The 17,951-nt window shown below is 38.8% G+C and overlaps 1 protein-coding gene across 1 annotated transcript in view; it reads left to right on the top strand.

Annotated features, from left to right (window-relative positions):
- The window catches only part of LOC137273624 (serine-rich adhesin for platelets-like), a 77,266-nt gene that overhangs the window by 19,242 nt on the left and 40,073 nt on the right, over window positions 1-17,951 (top strand). The window contains exon 2 of the mRNA XM_067806383.1: window positions 16,940-17,079. Within this exon, the coding sequence (XP_067662484.1) occupies window positions 17,010-17,079 (70 nt within the window). The 5' untranslated portion in view covers window positions 16,940-17,009. The remainder of the gene's footprint in view (window positions 1-16,939; window positions 17,080-17,951) is intronic.

The raw sequence follows: 17,951 nt of genomic DNA, 5'->3' as shown, positions 1-17,951 counted from the left end.
AAACACACCAGGGGAATACATTTTAAAACTATTATATAATAAATATATATGTAATATGTACATAACACTTCCAGGAATAACGAGTGGTGAGGCCGTTCAGCTGACGCACGCGATCGATAACACGTCAGGTCAACTCGAAGTCGCACTCTGCGATATCACCTACCTACCGCAATGGACTAACATTAATATCAGCAACAATAAGCTGTTCGTCAGTGGAACTCGCAGTCAAATAACTGACGGCTACTACAGCGTGTGCTCGCTAAACGACGAGGTCTTCAAACCCCTGGGAGCCGAACTCAAGATGAACGACTCAAACGGCACAGTGGTGTTAATCAACAACGGAAGAACCTCATTGAGGCTAGGCCGACCATTAGCGAGGATACTCGGTATGTCTCCTGACGAGATAAAACCAACAACAACCGTCACAGGCACGAAGTTACCCGACCTAGTACCGTACCGAGAGCTGTACATTCATCTCGATCAGGTGAGCACAACGTACAACATTCAAGGAGGTCACCCTTCCACTATACTGAGAGCAGTGCCGGTGAAAACTGAGAAATTCAACGACGGTAGAACCGAGTCGTTTTCACCACGGCAGTATAAGAGATTAACCCAGGGCAACATACCTGAGCTGACAATATCGGTGTTAGATATAAATCATAATCCTGTAAATATAGGATACCTCAGCTTAACGCTTCACGTAACATGACCAGCGCACAAGGGCCCGGAGTGAAAAAATGCGTCAATATCGGGATCTCCGACCTCGGAGACACACGCGGTTTCGACGCTCCCGGAGTAGATGGTAAATCGTATGCCTTGCAACTGAAAAACAACATTTACAAACGCGTTGAAATCCCCTCCGGTGGAACCCTAAGTGATATGATAGATACCACAAGAGCAACAGTCAACACTAAGTACACCCTTGTCAACACCGGTGATAATAATTGGGTAATATACCCATCGTTCGGAGGTAAACTGTTCGACTTAGACGATATTGAGAGCACTACCGTCGTCAAAAACAAACCATATATGCTCGTCTTCACCGAAGATGACAAGTGGGTGTTGTTACCCGAGAACGACTGGTTTATCAATATTAGACTCGTCTCCCCCTACGTGTTCACTGATAACAAAGACAACCACCTAAACAAAGTCGTGAACAATGGAATTCTGCTCGTGGCTTATGTCCCAACTCAGAGACGTAGCGTAGTCGTCAGCCCAGTCAACACTATAGCAGCCCACATGCTATCGAGTAAACCAGCCATACAAAACGTGAAATTGCAGTTGGTGTCTGAATTCGAAGGCGTGGTCAAGATACTAGAGAGTCTACCGGCAAACTCAACACTGATCATCAAAGTCTACCTAGGGGAACCATCGGTGAATGAGGTCGAGATCGTGAAGGGGATCAAACTCGGGTGGGTGAAACGACACCAGTATCAAGTTTGCAACGTTTACGTGCGGGTGGGTGTCGGCTCCAAGACCAGTCTGCAGGGGGTCAACGTGATCGTGGAAAATAAGATATCACTAATCAATATCTTCCTGCCTGACAACATACACTTCATGGGTATGAAGTTAACCCCTGAATTATTATCAGAAAACCAGTTGGAAATTATATCATAATAATATAATAATGACCAGTCATCATCCCAACACTACGCTTAACGACCTAGGAGATACAGAGGGATTCGATCAGCCTGGTGAGGAAGATGAATTATACATCCTACACTTCAAAGACAACGTGTACAGACGGGTGTCGTTATCAGATTTTAAAGAGCCCAAATGGCTGATCAACTTAACAATCACCTCACCTTATATCACAATAGACGAAAATGATTGGATCACTAAGATTAGGAACAACGGCATCTGGGCCGGGGATTTCATTCCGGAGAGGACATTAGTACACCTACCATCTACTGGTTACGAAAAAAAGGGGTTAGGTGCTTATCCACACAATAAATTAACATTTAGCAGATATCTTCCTAGCATATCAGCCCCTTTCACACTCATCATAGAAGTCTTCTTTAACCAGGAAAACACCTCACGAGTACACCAAATTTTACGCGGGGTGTCAATACACTGGTATAAAGAACACCATGGTCAATATTGTCGTATTGTTATACAACAGGATACCACGGGTCCTATAAACTGCTTAATAAACCTCAGTGGGGTTTTTATTACAACAGGAAATTCTATTAGCCTCTCACCTATTACCCTGACTGGGAGTCTAGACCTTGTAGACTTCAAATTCATTTATAGAGTATTAACTGAAACCCAATTAAAATATCTTTCAAAATATATATTATAGGATGGGTCTGTACCCAGTCGTAGAGGAAGTAGCGAAGACGCTGGAAACCGTAGATGGGTTCCGCTTGAGGCAGTTATGTGATGTGAAACGTCAACTAGAACAAGACCGTGACACGCGGAAAGCACTATGTAAGAAGTACAATAGAGCTTTCAATATCGTGGACGGGGCTGACACTACCCTTATGGTAACCAGCATGGGACTAGGGGCGGCAGGCGTTGGGTTGTTAACCACCATCGTGGCCGCACTTATAGTGCTAGGTTTTGAAATAACAGCTGGGGTGGCAGGGTTGGTAGGATTGGCGCTTAAGTTGATATCACGCAGACTGCATCGTAAGGCATTGAAACACGACGAGATCAGGGTTCTGGCCGAAGCAAAGCTCAACACAGTGAGTGAGCGTATTTCCACGGCACTCTCTGACAGTAAGATCTCAGAAGAGGAGTTTCGTTCAATCCTCTCTGAACTCACAAAATATAACGGAATGAAACAAGATATTCGGTCCAAGTCTCGTAAGTCTGCTATCAGCGAGGATGAGAAAAAAAAGTACATAGAACAGGGGATACAAAAAGCCCAAAGAGATCATAGGCGGTTCACGTTAAACTGTTTCATCGATATAAACATGACATAGGGGAACACGAGGGCGATAGCCGTAAGCGAGCCACCAATCCTATATGGTCAGTCAAAACTTACAACATAGATAAAGTGGATATAAAAGCCGACGAACCTAACTTATACTACTTGAGGGATGGGCCGGGTAGGGGATTTGTAAGAGAAGAATTATTGATCGTACCGTACGGCACAGTGTTACCTCCTACCAAGGCACAGTAATTACCGCCAACTTTTTTGTAGTAGGGGTAATAGTAGCAAGAGCTAATGGCCCAACCAAAGCCTTATTTAGTAAATAAGGCTTTGTAGAGACATTTCTTGAAAGTGGTCCAGAACCCCTATTACCTATACTACTTTGATGAATATTCACAAGCAAAGCTAAAGCTATGTGATGTTTAAAATTTAACCACTTTATTGTTTAATTACAATTCCAGTGTCTTTCTTGTATGCAAGTATTTCCTTGCATGACAGCTAGTATTAGTTATTAACAAATATTAATTAGGAGAAAATGGGTAAAAACCTTTAAATTTGGTCATTTATAACATTTAAAAATGTATGTATGTAATTGCTCACCACAAGTCCTGCAATAATCGATACTGGATTTGGTTCCCGATTCCCACCATTAGTTGTTGTTGAAGATAGTCTTGTTCGCCCTTATTGTTGTTCCTGGTGAAGGATGGAATATTTACTGACAGTCATGACATTTTTTGTGATGGTATGTGTAACATGTTGTCGTTGTTGTTGTTGTTGAAGAGTAGTCTTGCCACTGATTGTTGCTCCTGGTGAAGGATGGAATATTTACTGACAGTCATGACATTTTTTGTGATGGTATGTGTAACATGTTGTCGTTGTTGTTGTTGAAGAGTAGTCTTGCCACTGATTGTTGCTCCTGGTGAAGGATGGAATATTTACTGACAGTCATGACATTTTTTGTGATGGTATGTATAACTTGTTGTCGTTGTTGTTGTTGAAGAGTAGTCTTGCCACTGATTGTTGTTCCTGGTGAAGGATGGAATATTTACTGACAGTCATGACATTTTTTGTGATGGTATGTGTAACATGTTGTCGTTGTTGTTGAAGAGTAGTCTTGCCACTGATTGTTGTTCCTGGGGAAAGGTTGAATATTTACTGACAGTCATGACATTTTTTGTAATGGTATGTGTAACATGTTGTCGTTGTTGTTGTTGAAGAGTAGTCTTGCCCTTGATTGTTGTTCCTGGTGAAGGATGGAATATTTACTGACAGTCATGACATTTTTTGTGATGGTATGTGTAACTTGTTGTCGTTGTCATTGTTGTTGTTGAAGTGTAGTCTTGCCACTGATTGTTGTTCCTGGTGAAGGATGGAATATTTACTGACAGTCATGACATTTTTTGTGATGGTATGTGTAACATGTTGTCGTTGTTGTTGTTGAAGAGTAGTCTTGCCCTTGATTGTTGTTCCTGGTGAAGGATGGAATATTTACTGACAGTCTTGACATTTTTTGTGATGGTATGTGTAACTTGTTGTCGTTGTCATTGTTGTTGTTGTTGTTGAAGTGTAGTCTTGCCACTGATTGTTGTTCCTGGTGAAGGATGGAATTTTTACTGGCCATCATGAGATTGCTCAGTGTGGATTACTGTGACATAAACAACTCTCAGCTCCTTAGGAAGAAACATTCAGTTTGAAGTGCATAGTCACAGCACTACCTTAATAAGAACTCCCTTCTAAAACTATGTGCTGTTCCACAGGTAGGGGTACGAAGGGGTGGGTTCCCTCTACAGCTGGAACTTTTAATGAGTCTGTAAGGAAAAATTCTGATATGTGGTACAGTTTTATGTCTGGTTTAGTTAGATATATGGTATTCACTGTACAGTGATTTTTTTGTTGCCTCTTGTCAGATGTGATGTAAATGTAAAACGTTTTCAAGAAGTAAGAAATGTTTCTTCCTGATATGAAAGTTAGGGGTTCAATGGTACGTTCTTTCCAGGGTACGTTTGCGGTACAAGGTCTTCGGTTGAGGATATGATCATGATGCAGACAACAAGAGCCAAACCTTACATCAGTGTATGAAACTCATGAAACAAAAACAGGAAGCCCACCAGGCTGATAACTGAAAAATGTTGCTGGCCCTGTTAACATGTAACCATCCGTGTATCAAAAACAGGAAACTGAGGTAAGGTGTTAAAACACTCTTGTCAAAGAATTACTTATATTTAGGTAAACTTAAACTTATGCAAAAACAAATTTTACGAAGCATAACTTCGTGGTCCTGTTGATTCATTTAGTGTCAGTACTGTCACTGACATTTGAATGAGACAAACAGGGATAGTCAGACAGGTCAGTATCTTTGGCAAGAATGGTCTCTACATGTTATTCATGGTCTTGCAATTAGCACAGGGGATTTGCAATTGAAAAGTGAAAATGCGCAACATCAAATTCAACAAAAACGACTTGGTCAATGAAAGCATTCTTTAGACTAATCACGTTTAGTGTTAGATAAAAGGGTAGACTGATCTGTGGAAGGGATGGTTTGACTGATCATGAACTATACACACAGACGTCATCCAGCTACCACAATTGTAGACTGTTTTCAAAATATCACTCATAGACAGTGACATGGTAAAATATACCCATGGAAAATGGATTGACCCACAGGACTGGCTATACACTACAGCTGTAAGCCCACCATGTAACTAGCAAGCAGCGGACTGCCGGGCAGATGCTATTTCATATACTGCTTACATTGTTTAATAACATGAACAAAATAACCATAAATGTTATTTTGAATGAACAAAGCTGTCATTTATGACTAGATAGAAGAATCGTGCAAAAAACAACAAAAATATTGAACTTTTTCATTTCATGTACTAGGAGTTTAGTTTTATGCTGCACTCAGCAATATTCTAGCTATATGGAGGCGGTCTGTAAATAATTGATTCTGGGCAGGACAATCCAGTGATCAACAACATGAACATCAATCTGCGCAATTGGGAACTGATGACATTTGTCAACAAGTCAGCAAGCCTGACCACCTGATCCTTTTAGTTGCCTCTTACAACAAACATAGTCACCTTTTATAGCAAGCATGGGTTGCTGAAGGTCTATTCTAAACCGGACATTTTCACAGGTCATGTACTGAACCGAAGACAAAATTGTGCAGTTCTACAAATACCACTGTGTAAGGTTTCACCTCTAATGAAAGCCCAGCAGTAGAGCCCCTCACTGTTGGTGAAGCGCCAGCTGACATGCCAGAGCTTTGTTCTGTATGTGGTGGGTTGTTCGTGTCTTGGTGCTCCTGGCCTGTGTGGACACGCAGGTGTCTGTGTACTGACATTCTTTAATCATTCACATACTTGACTTATACACACATGCACTTAAGCAAAATAGAATGTTCTTATCAACAAAAAATATGGTGGTGGTGCTGTACATTATGCCATTTAAACAATGTGTATTTTTTTAGTACCTTATATTACCATAGACAGGCAAAAGTTTGACAGGAAAACAAAGCTGCCTTTAGAAGGTGGTTGGCTTGTCTACGGGTAACACTTTTTATCAAGCTTTTTTTTTCGTTTCTGGTGACTGTAAGAAAATGGCCATGTAGTGATTTGTGTGAAGGAACTAGAGGTGATGACAGTGAAGACAGTGAAGGTGTAAAATTTGTCAGAGAAATATATTCCAGCATTTTGTATAGGGCCGTCTCCTATTCTCGCGATAAACACATTTTCTACTGAGATCGCCAATGCGTGATACTTAGCGGTTGTTTACATCATTGACCGGTAAATGGGAATTGGCTTAAGTCTGTAAATTATCAAAATGTTGCAATGTAACAAATATTTGTGAGTGTTAACCAACTTGAAAAAATCGTAACTTTTCCCCACCCTTTCTGACAAGATTCCCCTTCCATACACCTAATAAAGTTACTTTCTCATTATGCCGCGAGAATGGGAGACGCCTCAAAAAGTCAATGGCAGACAACCATGCTTTTCATCGAGCTCAAGTGCAATAGTACACCTGATAGACAGATGGAGATATTAGATGGGGAATATCTTCATTTAAAAACAACAAGCATACATACAACAAGAACTGTTTGTATTATTTTTTGAGCCGATATCTGTAAGAACCGCGAGAACAGAAGACGCCAGTATAATTTTATTTCCAGGTCTTGCACTATAAATGTGAATGTGTATCATTGTAACTAAAGTAGTGCATCAGTACTTTGGTGTATTGCCAGATAGTTTTTCTGCATTGGACAATTTGGCCTGTCACTGGTGTGGTTTCGTTTTCTCTCGCTATTTCCACTGTGAAAACAGTTTGTTGACATGTGATACTCCAGCTACAAAAATATGGCTTTTTATGGCCACCAATACACCTATCTATGACCGCCCACCAATATACCCATGTATATCCTAGTTACCAATACACCCATGTAGTGCCCTCCTACCAGTATACCCATCTATGGCTCATCCACCAATATACCCATCTGTGGTCACCCACCAATGTACCCATGTATGGCCCAACCACCAATGCACCCATCTTTGGCCCAGCCACCAATGCACCCATCTATGGCCCACCCAACAATATACCCATCTATGGCCCACCCACCAGTATACCCATCTATGGCCCACTCACCAATATACCCATGTATAGCTCACCCACAATACACCCATCTATGGACTGCTCACCAGTATACCCATCTATGACCCACCTACCAATATACCCATCTATAGCCCTCCTAACGGTAAACCCATCTATGGCCCACCCACCAGTATACCCATCTATGACCCACTCACCAATATAACCAGCAATGCATCACCCCCTACTCTACCCACCTATGAACTTAACAAAACAATATACCATGGACCACCAACCACAATACCATTCCCAGGGCCATTTCCTTGCCAAAGGATTTAGTTTGCAGTGAACCTGACGACAGAATACCACCCTTATGACAAATTCCAGCACCTAAACAACCAAACTATGCCTACACATAAACCCTAAACATGTTTAACCTGCCTCAGCTCTCTGATCATCTTGACTTTTACCTGTAAAATCAGGCCCCACTTGAGGTAGAAGTGCTATCTAGTCCATGAGAACACCAGCTTAATGACACCCTGGGAGGCCAACCTTTCCTCACCCTAGATCCATTGACACTTACAAAGTACTAATCATCTCAATGACATAATAACGATAATACTGCCCTCCAGGTGTGCCCCCTTACTTTGTTAATACCTGTATGTCTGCCCAGGACGAGCTTCACACAGGCTCCACACAGTTTCTGTGGAATATTATGAGTACAGTAAAATCCCGATGAGTCGAATCGCTGGGGACCAAGTAATATGTTTGACTTATCGATGCATTCCAGACATAGGTATGCCTACATTAGGTGATATAGACAATGTAAACAAAAAGTTTAAACACATAGATGGTTTCAATACAATGAAATACAAATTACATGTACCTCTTGAAATCCATGAACAGAATCTATCAGCAATAACGCGTATACATAGCACAAATCTGCCTTTTGAACGTAGCCGTCAATGGTGGATAGGTGTGAGCCACGCTGGTTTGTAAATTTGATCAGTTAGCTTAACCAATCAACTTCTCGTTGACTGACTTTCGGCTTATGTACAACAGATTGCTGTTGTTTGAATTTGGGACCAAATTTCCTTCTCGAATCATCGTGTGCTTTTATAAGACGAAATCGTGCAGCAGGAAATCAAATGAGGACAACTACAACAGAGAATGGTCAGGACCAACAGGTACATCGAGTTATGCATAATATGTAAGATGCCAGCGTTTGACTCATTTGACTGGTCATATACTTCTCTCGAGGGTAATACAGTCTGATGTACCCTTGTTTGCAGCTCGTAAGCAAAAGATGACACTGCTACAAAAAAGCATACAGCATACTGTATTACCGGAGGGAGAAGCATGCAACATATTTATCTGAAATGTACAAAATGTCATTATATTTTATTTTGATGATCGCTACTGACTAAATGACATGATGTTTGCTTCTCAACTGGAATTTAATCATTAGTGAAAACTTTTCTGACAAACTTAAAACTGCTATATAAATTGTTAATTATGTTGGAGTTGATTGTGCAAACGTTTCAATGTGTAAGATAGTTTAAGTATAGCAGCGAAAGTCATTGAAACAGATGTGTACACAGTGAAGTCAAAAAGAGCTAACTGAATGATTTTCAAACTCTTTAAACTGCATCATATTATGATGTAAAATGACTGTTAGTGTGGTTAGTGATACAACTTCTCTGTGGAGAGTTTGTTGGTTACCATGGCAGCAGGTAATATATTTTCCAGTTGTCACCCTCTTGTGAGGGGTGACGAGGAAGCTTGTTAAAGCATCATTGGGCAGAGACCATATAGTAGATATTTTATCATCTCTGCATTGACCACTGAAATTTTAGTATTTTACGCAAAGGTACGATAAATATATGTGTGACCAGGACAAGCTTCAGACTGGGTCCACACAGCTCTAAGACTGTACACACAGGCTGTAATTAGAATACGTGGCTCAAGCCCAATAAATCCTTCTCTGTGAGGCTTGTTTGATATTTTCTGTAAGGATTACAGGGGTCTTGACTGAGTGATGTATATGGACAATAATGTGAAATATCAACATAGGTGTTTATCATGCTCCAAGTTGTTCAGTGTATTGATTGTGTTACTTATGGTTGTAAAGGGTGTATTCATGCTGTATCGCCTCTCAACTCTCTCCATATACACCACGGAAGGTTGTAAAGCATGGTAGACTACTGATGTGTAAGTAATAGACGTACATATGCTTTCTCTTCGTGGCATTGTAGTTCCAGGAAATATTTCAGACAGGTATACATTTTCAATATAGTCTTAATGAAGGGCGTGTAATATCGTCTCTCCTCTGTCGGTATGCGCCATGGAGGGTTGTAAGGCATGGCAAGTGGACTGATGTGTAAGTGAGACATACATGTACTTTGTCTTTGTGGCATTTTAGCTCCAGGAAGAGTTTTCACAACATAATCATGTCAGGTGTTTTCATGGGTTTTAGAAAGAAAAACATGAAATTCACTTTGGTTATCCTTTTATGGTGTTTCAAGATGTTTCTGTTTTATGGAGGAAAGGAATGGACCCAGAGTTTATGCTTATGAATCTCATGCTCATTGCTTAAAAATGAATTCCCCAGACTCAAAATAGCTAGACCCAGGAAAATGATGTCCCTCAGTGATAGGCACCTAATCGCCAGCAGCCTTAACCACTAATCACCAGCAATGGTTAGGTGAATTAGGGTGAGTTAGATACATGATATTGATCAGGTGTCTCATTCCTTTGGAAGGGGTTCACATCGTAGGTGGAACTCACCCTCACAAGAGGGTGAACTATAGACCATACCTTTGGCTAACAGGCCAATTTACACTCATCAGGGGTGTACAAAATCTCTATGATCTAATGATCTAGACTACGAGTGCAAAGAGTTCCATCTTGTGGAGGCTGCTTTGGCTGTGTTGGTGAGATGGCTGACTTTCTGTATTGGTGGTTAGATCCAGAATTGGACTCAACTCAAAATGTACTTGAATCTACTTTACTGTGAATTTTAATCCCTAATATAACATCTGATACGATGTCCTCTGTAGCTGTCAGTGTGCTGCTCTCTTGTTCCTTCATACTTATTAGTGTAGTACATATAGAGAACAAGGACATGTATACAACATATACTATATCATTGACATTATGTTAATCATTAACCCTAGATAACCCAACTTGATTGTGAGGAGCTTGAAGGTTGGTAGTTGCATGACCCCAGCTTCTTATGAAAGGCGACTAATGGGATCGGGTGGTCTGTGAATATTGCAAATAGTCTCATGACTAATTTTCACCAGTTACCTGTTTTTCTGCTGGGTGAACAGTCAATTTTGAATAAACTCACTTGAGACCACGTGGGTGCTTTGTTTTGGGGCATGACAATTAAATCCTAGAAACATGGTCACCGATCTCTTAGGACTCTTTGCGACCAACACTGCATTCCTTCACCTGATTTGTGACCTGAGATCTATGCACAGGACCACACACTAGTGCCCCAAAACTTTATTAGAGTCAAGTGGAGTCAGACATGATATGCACTGTTTGGTGTTTATTGATCGTCAGCCAATCAGGGAATCTCATTTGTAGCAGGATGCAGGTGCTGCGTGATTATCACCATTTTGTCCAATCAATACTCTTTGTGTCAAACAGGTTGACACTACACACACTATTAATCAGTGTATAAAATAAGCCAAACACCCAGCCTGACAATAGGCCTGGTAACATCAAAATGTTACCAGGCAAAACTGGATTTAACCAGATCAGACACCAAGAATTCACTCAGATGTACGGAACATCTAATATTTGCATCAGACCATCGGACTGGATAGCTGTAAATTTAGATTGAATTAATCCAACACCGATGTAGAGCTGATGATAGTTAGAGTGAGATACAATGACTTGTTTCTGCATAGTCCATAACCTCAATTACAGGAAGATAAGTAGCTGAAGTCATATATCAATTATTGAATGATTTCTAAATAAAGTTATTTGGAAAAACAAGATTTTGTTTTGTGAATATTCTTTTGTCATTTGACACTCATTTGTATACTACTTTGTGACTTTTTAGGAAATCGTTAGCACAGATTGCCATGAACATGATAAGACTCTATATACCACTCGATACATATTACCTACCTAAACACTTCCTGTGAAGAACAATCATTAGTTGTAATCTGGATAATCCATGTTGTAACATTGACTCAGCTGAATGTAAGACCTTGGTGTGATGTAGGTATTAGCTGACCTGACTAATCCACCATTGTTAACCAGAGAATGTGCATGTCAGGCTCGGCCCTGGCTCAGATAGAATAAAGTCTCACCTCAACTCGGATCGCGTGTTGATTATTAGTTATATTGCCTGTGTATTGATTGGTTGATAATGTATGTGTGACAACTAGTTGTTCTTGGAGAGGTTTTTATATAAGTCCTGGAAAAATAAGTACTATTGTTTTAAGTATAAATTACCGAGACAGGTGCATATTTGTGAAGAAACAGATGAGACGCCACTCAATGAGATGAGAGGTAGGTGGTTTTACAGTTATCCGTGTGACACTGTCATGTTTGAATTTGCTGAGTATCTGAATATGATGTTTGTTCCTGTTTTTGTAATGGTTTGTTGATCATGGGGAGTAATAAGAAAATTATTTGGCAACCTTTGTTTGCTCTACCAGGTTACCAAAAGATTTGTACCCTTGTTATCCTACTGATCTTGTCGTAGTTTTGTTCCAAGATCTACTGTGATTTTCGTTATCCTTGGTCCTTCGGTACGTCGTTTGCTTTGATGTGTAAAGGCAGCTAAAGGCTGGTGGTTTGATTCCACTGATGTCACACCAAATGGTTTCAGAAGATAGTACTTGCTCGTACCTCTCCTGTCACTTGGGAAACAAAGAATGAGAGATAACACAGGGAATCATTTGCTCAGAGTCTGTATGATGATGTTTGAGTTTTAACTATGTTATCATATGTCTAACAGCCACACAAACACATACATGCACTTAGGTATTAGTAAGCATGCAACTTCAAACATGTTGAACACATCCTCACCTCACCAAAACTTCCATGTCACCTTTAACATTACATTGTAATCATTCATGCAATATAGTGATTAAACTGTTCAAAGCTGTGTAAAATCCAGCTCTCTCACTCCTACAGAATACCAAGAGCACAGGGAGTTTAAGTTTATATACCAGGCCATGTCATTGCAAGCAATGGCATTGGTGTAAACCAGTACAGAAGTAGAGCAACAGTTTTCTGTTATGAAGACATTCCTTTGTGAATTCCCAGGTTCTGTTATACCTTAACAGGTATTAAGTATCAAAATATCAATTACAAAAAAGAAGATATTCCTTTGTTATGACAATATTTCTCCATTATCAAGAGAAATTAGTGGGAAGAGTTTATTGGCATCAAATGATTTGGGTCATCAGGTGATATAGAAAACCTTATGAATTGTGTGATCAAGCGGAAAAAACTGTGACGTGTCACTGGTTAACATGAACGCCATCTCATATTGAGTGTCCCGGTAATTTGTGCGTCTACTGATTGAAGTTTAATCTGGGGAGTATTGATAACAGATGTATAATGTGTCTTGGTTTTCTGTGGCTGTTGAACCTGAACATTTCTCCACACTTATGTTACTACACAGATAAATATGTGGGTTGATTGCCAGCCTGGTGTAGGGCTTTTTGTATGGGGGTCGTAGATACAATATCTATTTATTGATACAATACCTAATATTTGCATCAAAAGTTCAAAGTGAAAGAGTAAAAAGTTGGTTTGTTGTAATTTTTCTTAAAAACATTTGTTTGAAGTTTATAATGTCTTAAAATTTCTCTACGGGGCAATAAGTGCTCTTGCATTCCCTTGTCTTTCCACATGTTATTAAGTTCATAATAATTTTGAAATCAGTTTTAAACTATGTTTTAATTGTTTGTTTATTTAACTTGGTTAATCTTTTGTAAACTGGACACGATGTGTGAAGTCCATTTCTGGTGTCCCCATCATGATATTGCTGGAATATTGCTAAAAGCTGCAGAAAACTAAACTCACTCACTCACTCACTCACTGACCCACTACCACATTGACACTTTTGTAAGCCAACAGCAGCTGTAATCCTTGAAACTGTATGTATATAACGACAACGGTAAGATTGCTTGATGAAACAGGGTCTTGGATCTTGTCACACAATAAGAATTTAAATTTGATTGTTACAGGTGCTTTAAAATTATGGGTGTTACAGAGACCTCTGTGATTTTATTGTAATCACTTTATCTATAAATTTTAGCCTCAAACTACGACAATATGATTGCACTAGAAAAATTGTGTTCATCAACATTCCAATTTATCGACAAAAACATATATTTTCATCTGTTAAATGCATTTTTATCAAAAAGAGACGACAAGAAGAAAAGTAATGCTGATAATTAGGAAATCTGCATTTGGAGGTATTTGAAATTAAAGCTTCTTTCTTTATTAGTGTCATATTATTTTTCTCAGAATCCTTCATGATTTTCTGCTTGACTACTAATTTTATGCTCAAAGTACTGATTTTAATCCTTGAGACTACTATCTGCAACAGTTGTGGTTTGCCATATTTAGTGTTATGTCTAGTAGTGTTGAGATCACATGGCACACAGGCCAACAACTAAAGTTGCACTGCACCCATGTCAATGTAGATCATGTTGTTGATAACTGGATTGTCTGTTCTGACTTGATTATCTACTGACCTCCAATTTACAGTTTTAACGACAAGCAAAACAAAACGTGTTAATGGACAGAGAGAGACAAACAAAACGTGTTCATGGACAAAGAGAGACAAACAAAACATGTTCATGGACGGAGAGAGACAAACAAAATGTGTTCATGGACAGAGAGAGACAAACAAAACGTGTTCATGGACAGAGAGAGACAAACAAAACGTGTTCATGGACGGAGAGAGACAAACAAAACGTGTTCATGGACGGAGAGAGAAATGTTCCAAGAATTTGTAGGTCGCCAAGATCCAGTGTTTTATCTCAAGGAAGTCCAACTAGCCCTCCAGGAAGGTCCCATGTTCCAGGAGATAATGGAGCCTGTCCTTGAAGCTCCTGGTTACATTGTTTCTTTTATGTACTTACTAGTATCTTGGGGAAGTAAGCTGCAAGTAGCCCTGTCAGGTTGTGGGACTTTAGTGTTGTCAGAAGCTACAAGTCCGGTATATCTTGTGGACTTAATGTGGACTATATTTACTCTCTTGTGTCTTGGAATGATAAGAAAGTTAAGCTAGCCGATAAATTAGAAAGCTATAGTAATTCTATTTTAGGGGAATATTTTGTGTTCAGAAAAATTTTAATAGTAAGTCATGAGTCTCAAAGGCTGAAATTATGCACATGTATTGCAAAGGAAAATGAACCACTGATGCTTTTTAATGTATAGTCTATACAGTTAAATATATAGTCTATGGATAAAAACATTGTCATACAATGTCATGATTGATTAACTATACATAGTCTATACATGAAAATAAAAATATTGTCATACAGTGTCATGAGTGATTGATGATATACTGAGAATCTCACACAAGTATCTACTGATATCAATTATATCAACATGAGTTGATAAAGTTACATTTTTTTGTTAGACTTGCAGTGCAGCTTCATGATGATGTCATAGCATTGTGATGTCATCAAGTTCATGATGTCATATGATTGTCAGGGCATTGTACAAAATCAAGTGTTAAAACAATTTCTCCTTTGGAAATAATGTGATCTCACACAAGCGATATCTCCTGTCTTGAACACAGTTTTGGATGACAAATAAGGTCTATGAATGAAATGAAAACATTGTCATGCAATGTCTTGATTGACTGATCAAGTATATAGTCTATAAATAAACATAAAAAAGCACTGTCAGTGTCATTATAGATTGATCAAGTATATAGTCTATACCAGTATATGAAAACGAAAATGTATTGTCAGTCATTGTTTAAGATCTATATTTATATTTAAAGCAATTATTTTAATTCGTGTTCTGAAGATCTATTAGACTGTTTCCAATTCTGCTTTATCCACTAGATTTTCTTGTCCGACTAATAATAGAATGGACAGGACTCATGCTTCATCATTTTGCTGACTACCAAAATTGATTCCTTGATATGGGCTGTGTTTCTTTGTGTGTTTATGAATCAAGAAGCAGCTTGTGACATTGTTATTATGAACATATTTGTTCATAAGAATTGATTTGATAGTGTTTTTTGTATTTATGTATTACTGGAAAAGTGTTGCAGTCAGATTTATCATTTTGATATGTTCTTTGTTTTTATTACTTTAGGCATCTGGCTTGATGTTTTGTTAAATAATTCTGATGTTTATTTCACATGTTTAAAGTGCACTTTGTTTTTTTTCGTTTAAAAATATGCCTTGAGAATGCATTTATATGAAATGATATTTAGTTGTCAGTCATTTTTACAAATGGTCATTTTCTATCAATTGACCTGAGTTGTGTTGATAACCAAGTGTTCAATGTTTTTGATATGTCACACCAGAGGCCTGGATTCAGTTTTCTACCGTGTGTGAAATCATTTCTTATGTCCTCCACCATGCTATTTCTTGGGATTACTGAAAGTGGCACAAAACGCGCTCTCTCAAAACATGGAAGAAAAAGAAAGAAAATGTGTGAAACTAGCATTGTGGTGCTGCTTTAAAATGATACAAGAAATAATTTGGTGAAGAAATGTATTTTTTTTACTTTCTATGCAATAATATATCTTTACTAATACAGAATGTGTATTACAATTGATTTGAATATGGTGTTAGAGAAACTAAAAATCATTAACTGGTTTTTGAAACGTTCCCTTTACATTGTGAAGATGGAAACTAAGATAGGGAAGTTAATTACACGTTGGCAGGCCAATTACAGTGGACTTACCATGTACTTAGAGTTGTCAGTTACCAGTTGAACTGACTGTCAATCAAAACACCTTAACCATTCAGATCTGTGCCAGGTGATTGTCATGTTTACGTGTACAGTCCCTGAGTGACTGAGTGAGTTTTACACCAGTTTAAGGAATATTCAACCAACATTATGGCAGGGGATTCCAGAGATAGGCTTCACACACTGTTCCCATGTGGGGAATTACCGCCCCTGTACAGTTTCTGAACTATGAAAATGGCAGTGTTTTGTGTTTAGGAATATGGCTATATTGTTAGCCAGGTCTGTTTTGGTATTAAAAACAAGGATTTACTGACATATGAAACTGGAAATGAATCATTTTATTTTCAGGGGTTTAAATTCAGTTTTGAGTAAATTTTGATATACAGTCAAGTCTTGTTAATCCAACTCCATCCATTGCACAGCAAATGAAGCCCAGTGTCAGGTAAATGGAGGTCTTGACTGTAGTTTTACCACAGAATCTTTTAGAAAATATTGTTCCTATGAAAATGAGATATTACAGTGTTAATGTGTCATTGTAAACAAATATCAACCTTGTTGCAGATGATGAGTCGTGAAAGGTGGCCTTGGATATAGAGACTTCAGGTCAAGGACACGAGGGGAGACAATCAAGATGGCATTTCTTGGCATGAGTGATGATTTTGATTTGGATGATGATGGAATTCTCCGTGACTCTGCCTCAAGTAAGTCAAGCATTTTTTGTGTATGAATACAAGGATGTACAAACAGCATAGGGGATTGGGTATTCAGATCTGGAAGAATTCCCTGTGTCTGATTAATCATTGGTCACATACAAGTGTGACAGTGTGTATTTGTGTCAGTGTGTGTTTTTCAAAGTGGGGGTATGTGTAAAAGTGTAAATGTGTTTTTGTGCATGCGTGCATGTGTGCGTGCATATGTGTGTGTGTGTGTTAGACTGTTAGTGTGTGTCTTACTCTGCTAATGTTTCAGCCCTCTTCAAGTTAAAAAAAACCCCTTCATCTCCCTACCCCCTTCTTCATCAATAACTAAGAGCAGTGTATAGAATATAGCACACTTAGTGTCCTTGACGATCTAGTTTTGTAAAGGACATTCTATTACATAAGTAAGGTTGTCCTTTGGTTGGGTGAAATATCTGAAAAAACAAATTTAACTTGGTTTGAACTTCATCTTATCTATCATTTTTTTCACTGTTTTTGTTTTGGGGACTGGCTGTGTTTGTTCAGAGCTATTCAGCTTTTTGGACAAACCACATTTAAAACCTATCTTATACACTGCTAAGAGTCAGTTGTTGAGCATCTTGTGGTTACAGTGTGTGAATGTGAAGGATCTTGAATGTTACTCATGCTATCAACTATTGACTTGCCTTGACTTTGTTATTGTTATGAGTACAAACATTAAGACTCATGAAGATCCAGGTTAGAACTGGTCTTCACTAACCCATGTTTGTTGTAAGGGGTGACAGATTGGATCGGGTGGTCAGGCTCGCTGACTTGGTTAACATATGTCGTTGTATCTCAAATGCGTAATCAGTGCTCATCATGTTAATTATTTCACTGTATGCTCCAGACTTCAT

The sequence above is a fragment of the Haliotis asinina genome, chromosome 2 (assembly GCF_037392515.1).
Source record: "Haliotis asinina isolate JCU_RB_2024 chromosome 2, JCU_Hal_asi_v2, whole genome shotgun sequence".
Classification (NCBI taxonomy): Eukaryota; Metazoa; Mollusca; class Gastropoda; order Lepetellida; family Haliotidae; genus Haliotis; species Haliotis asinina.
The sequence above is the reverse complement of the archived record's forward strand: the minus strand, read 5'-3'. Positions and strand labels throughout refer to the sequence as shown.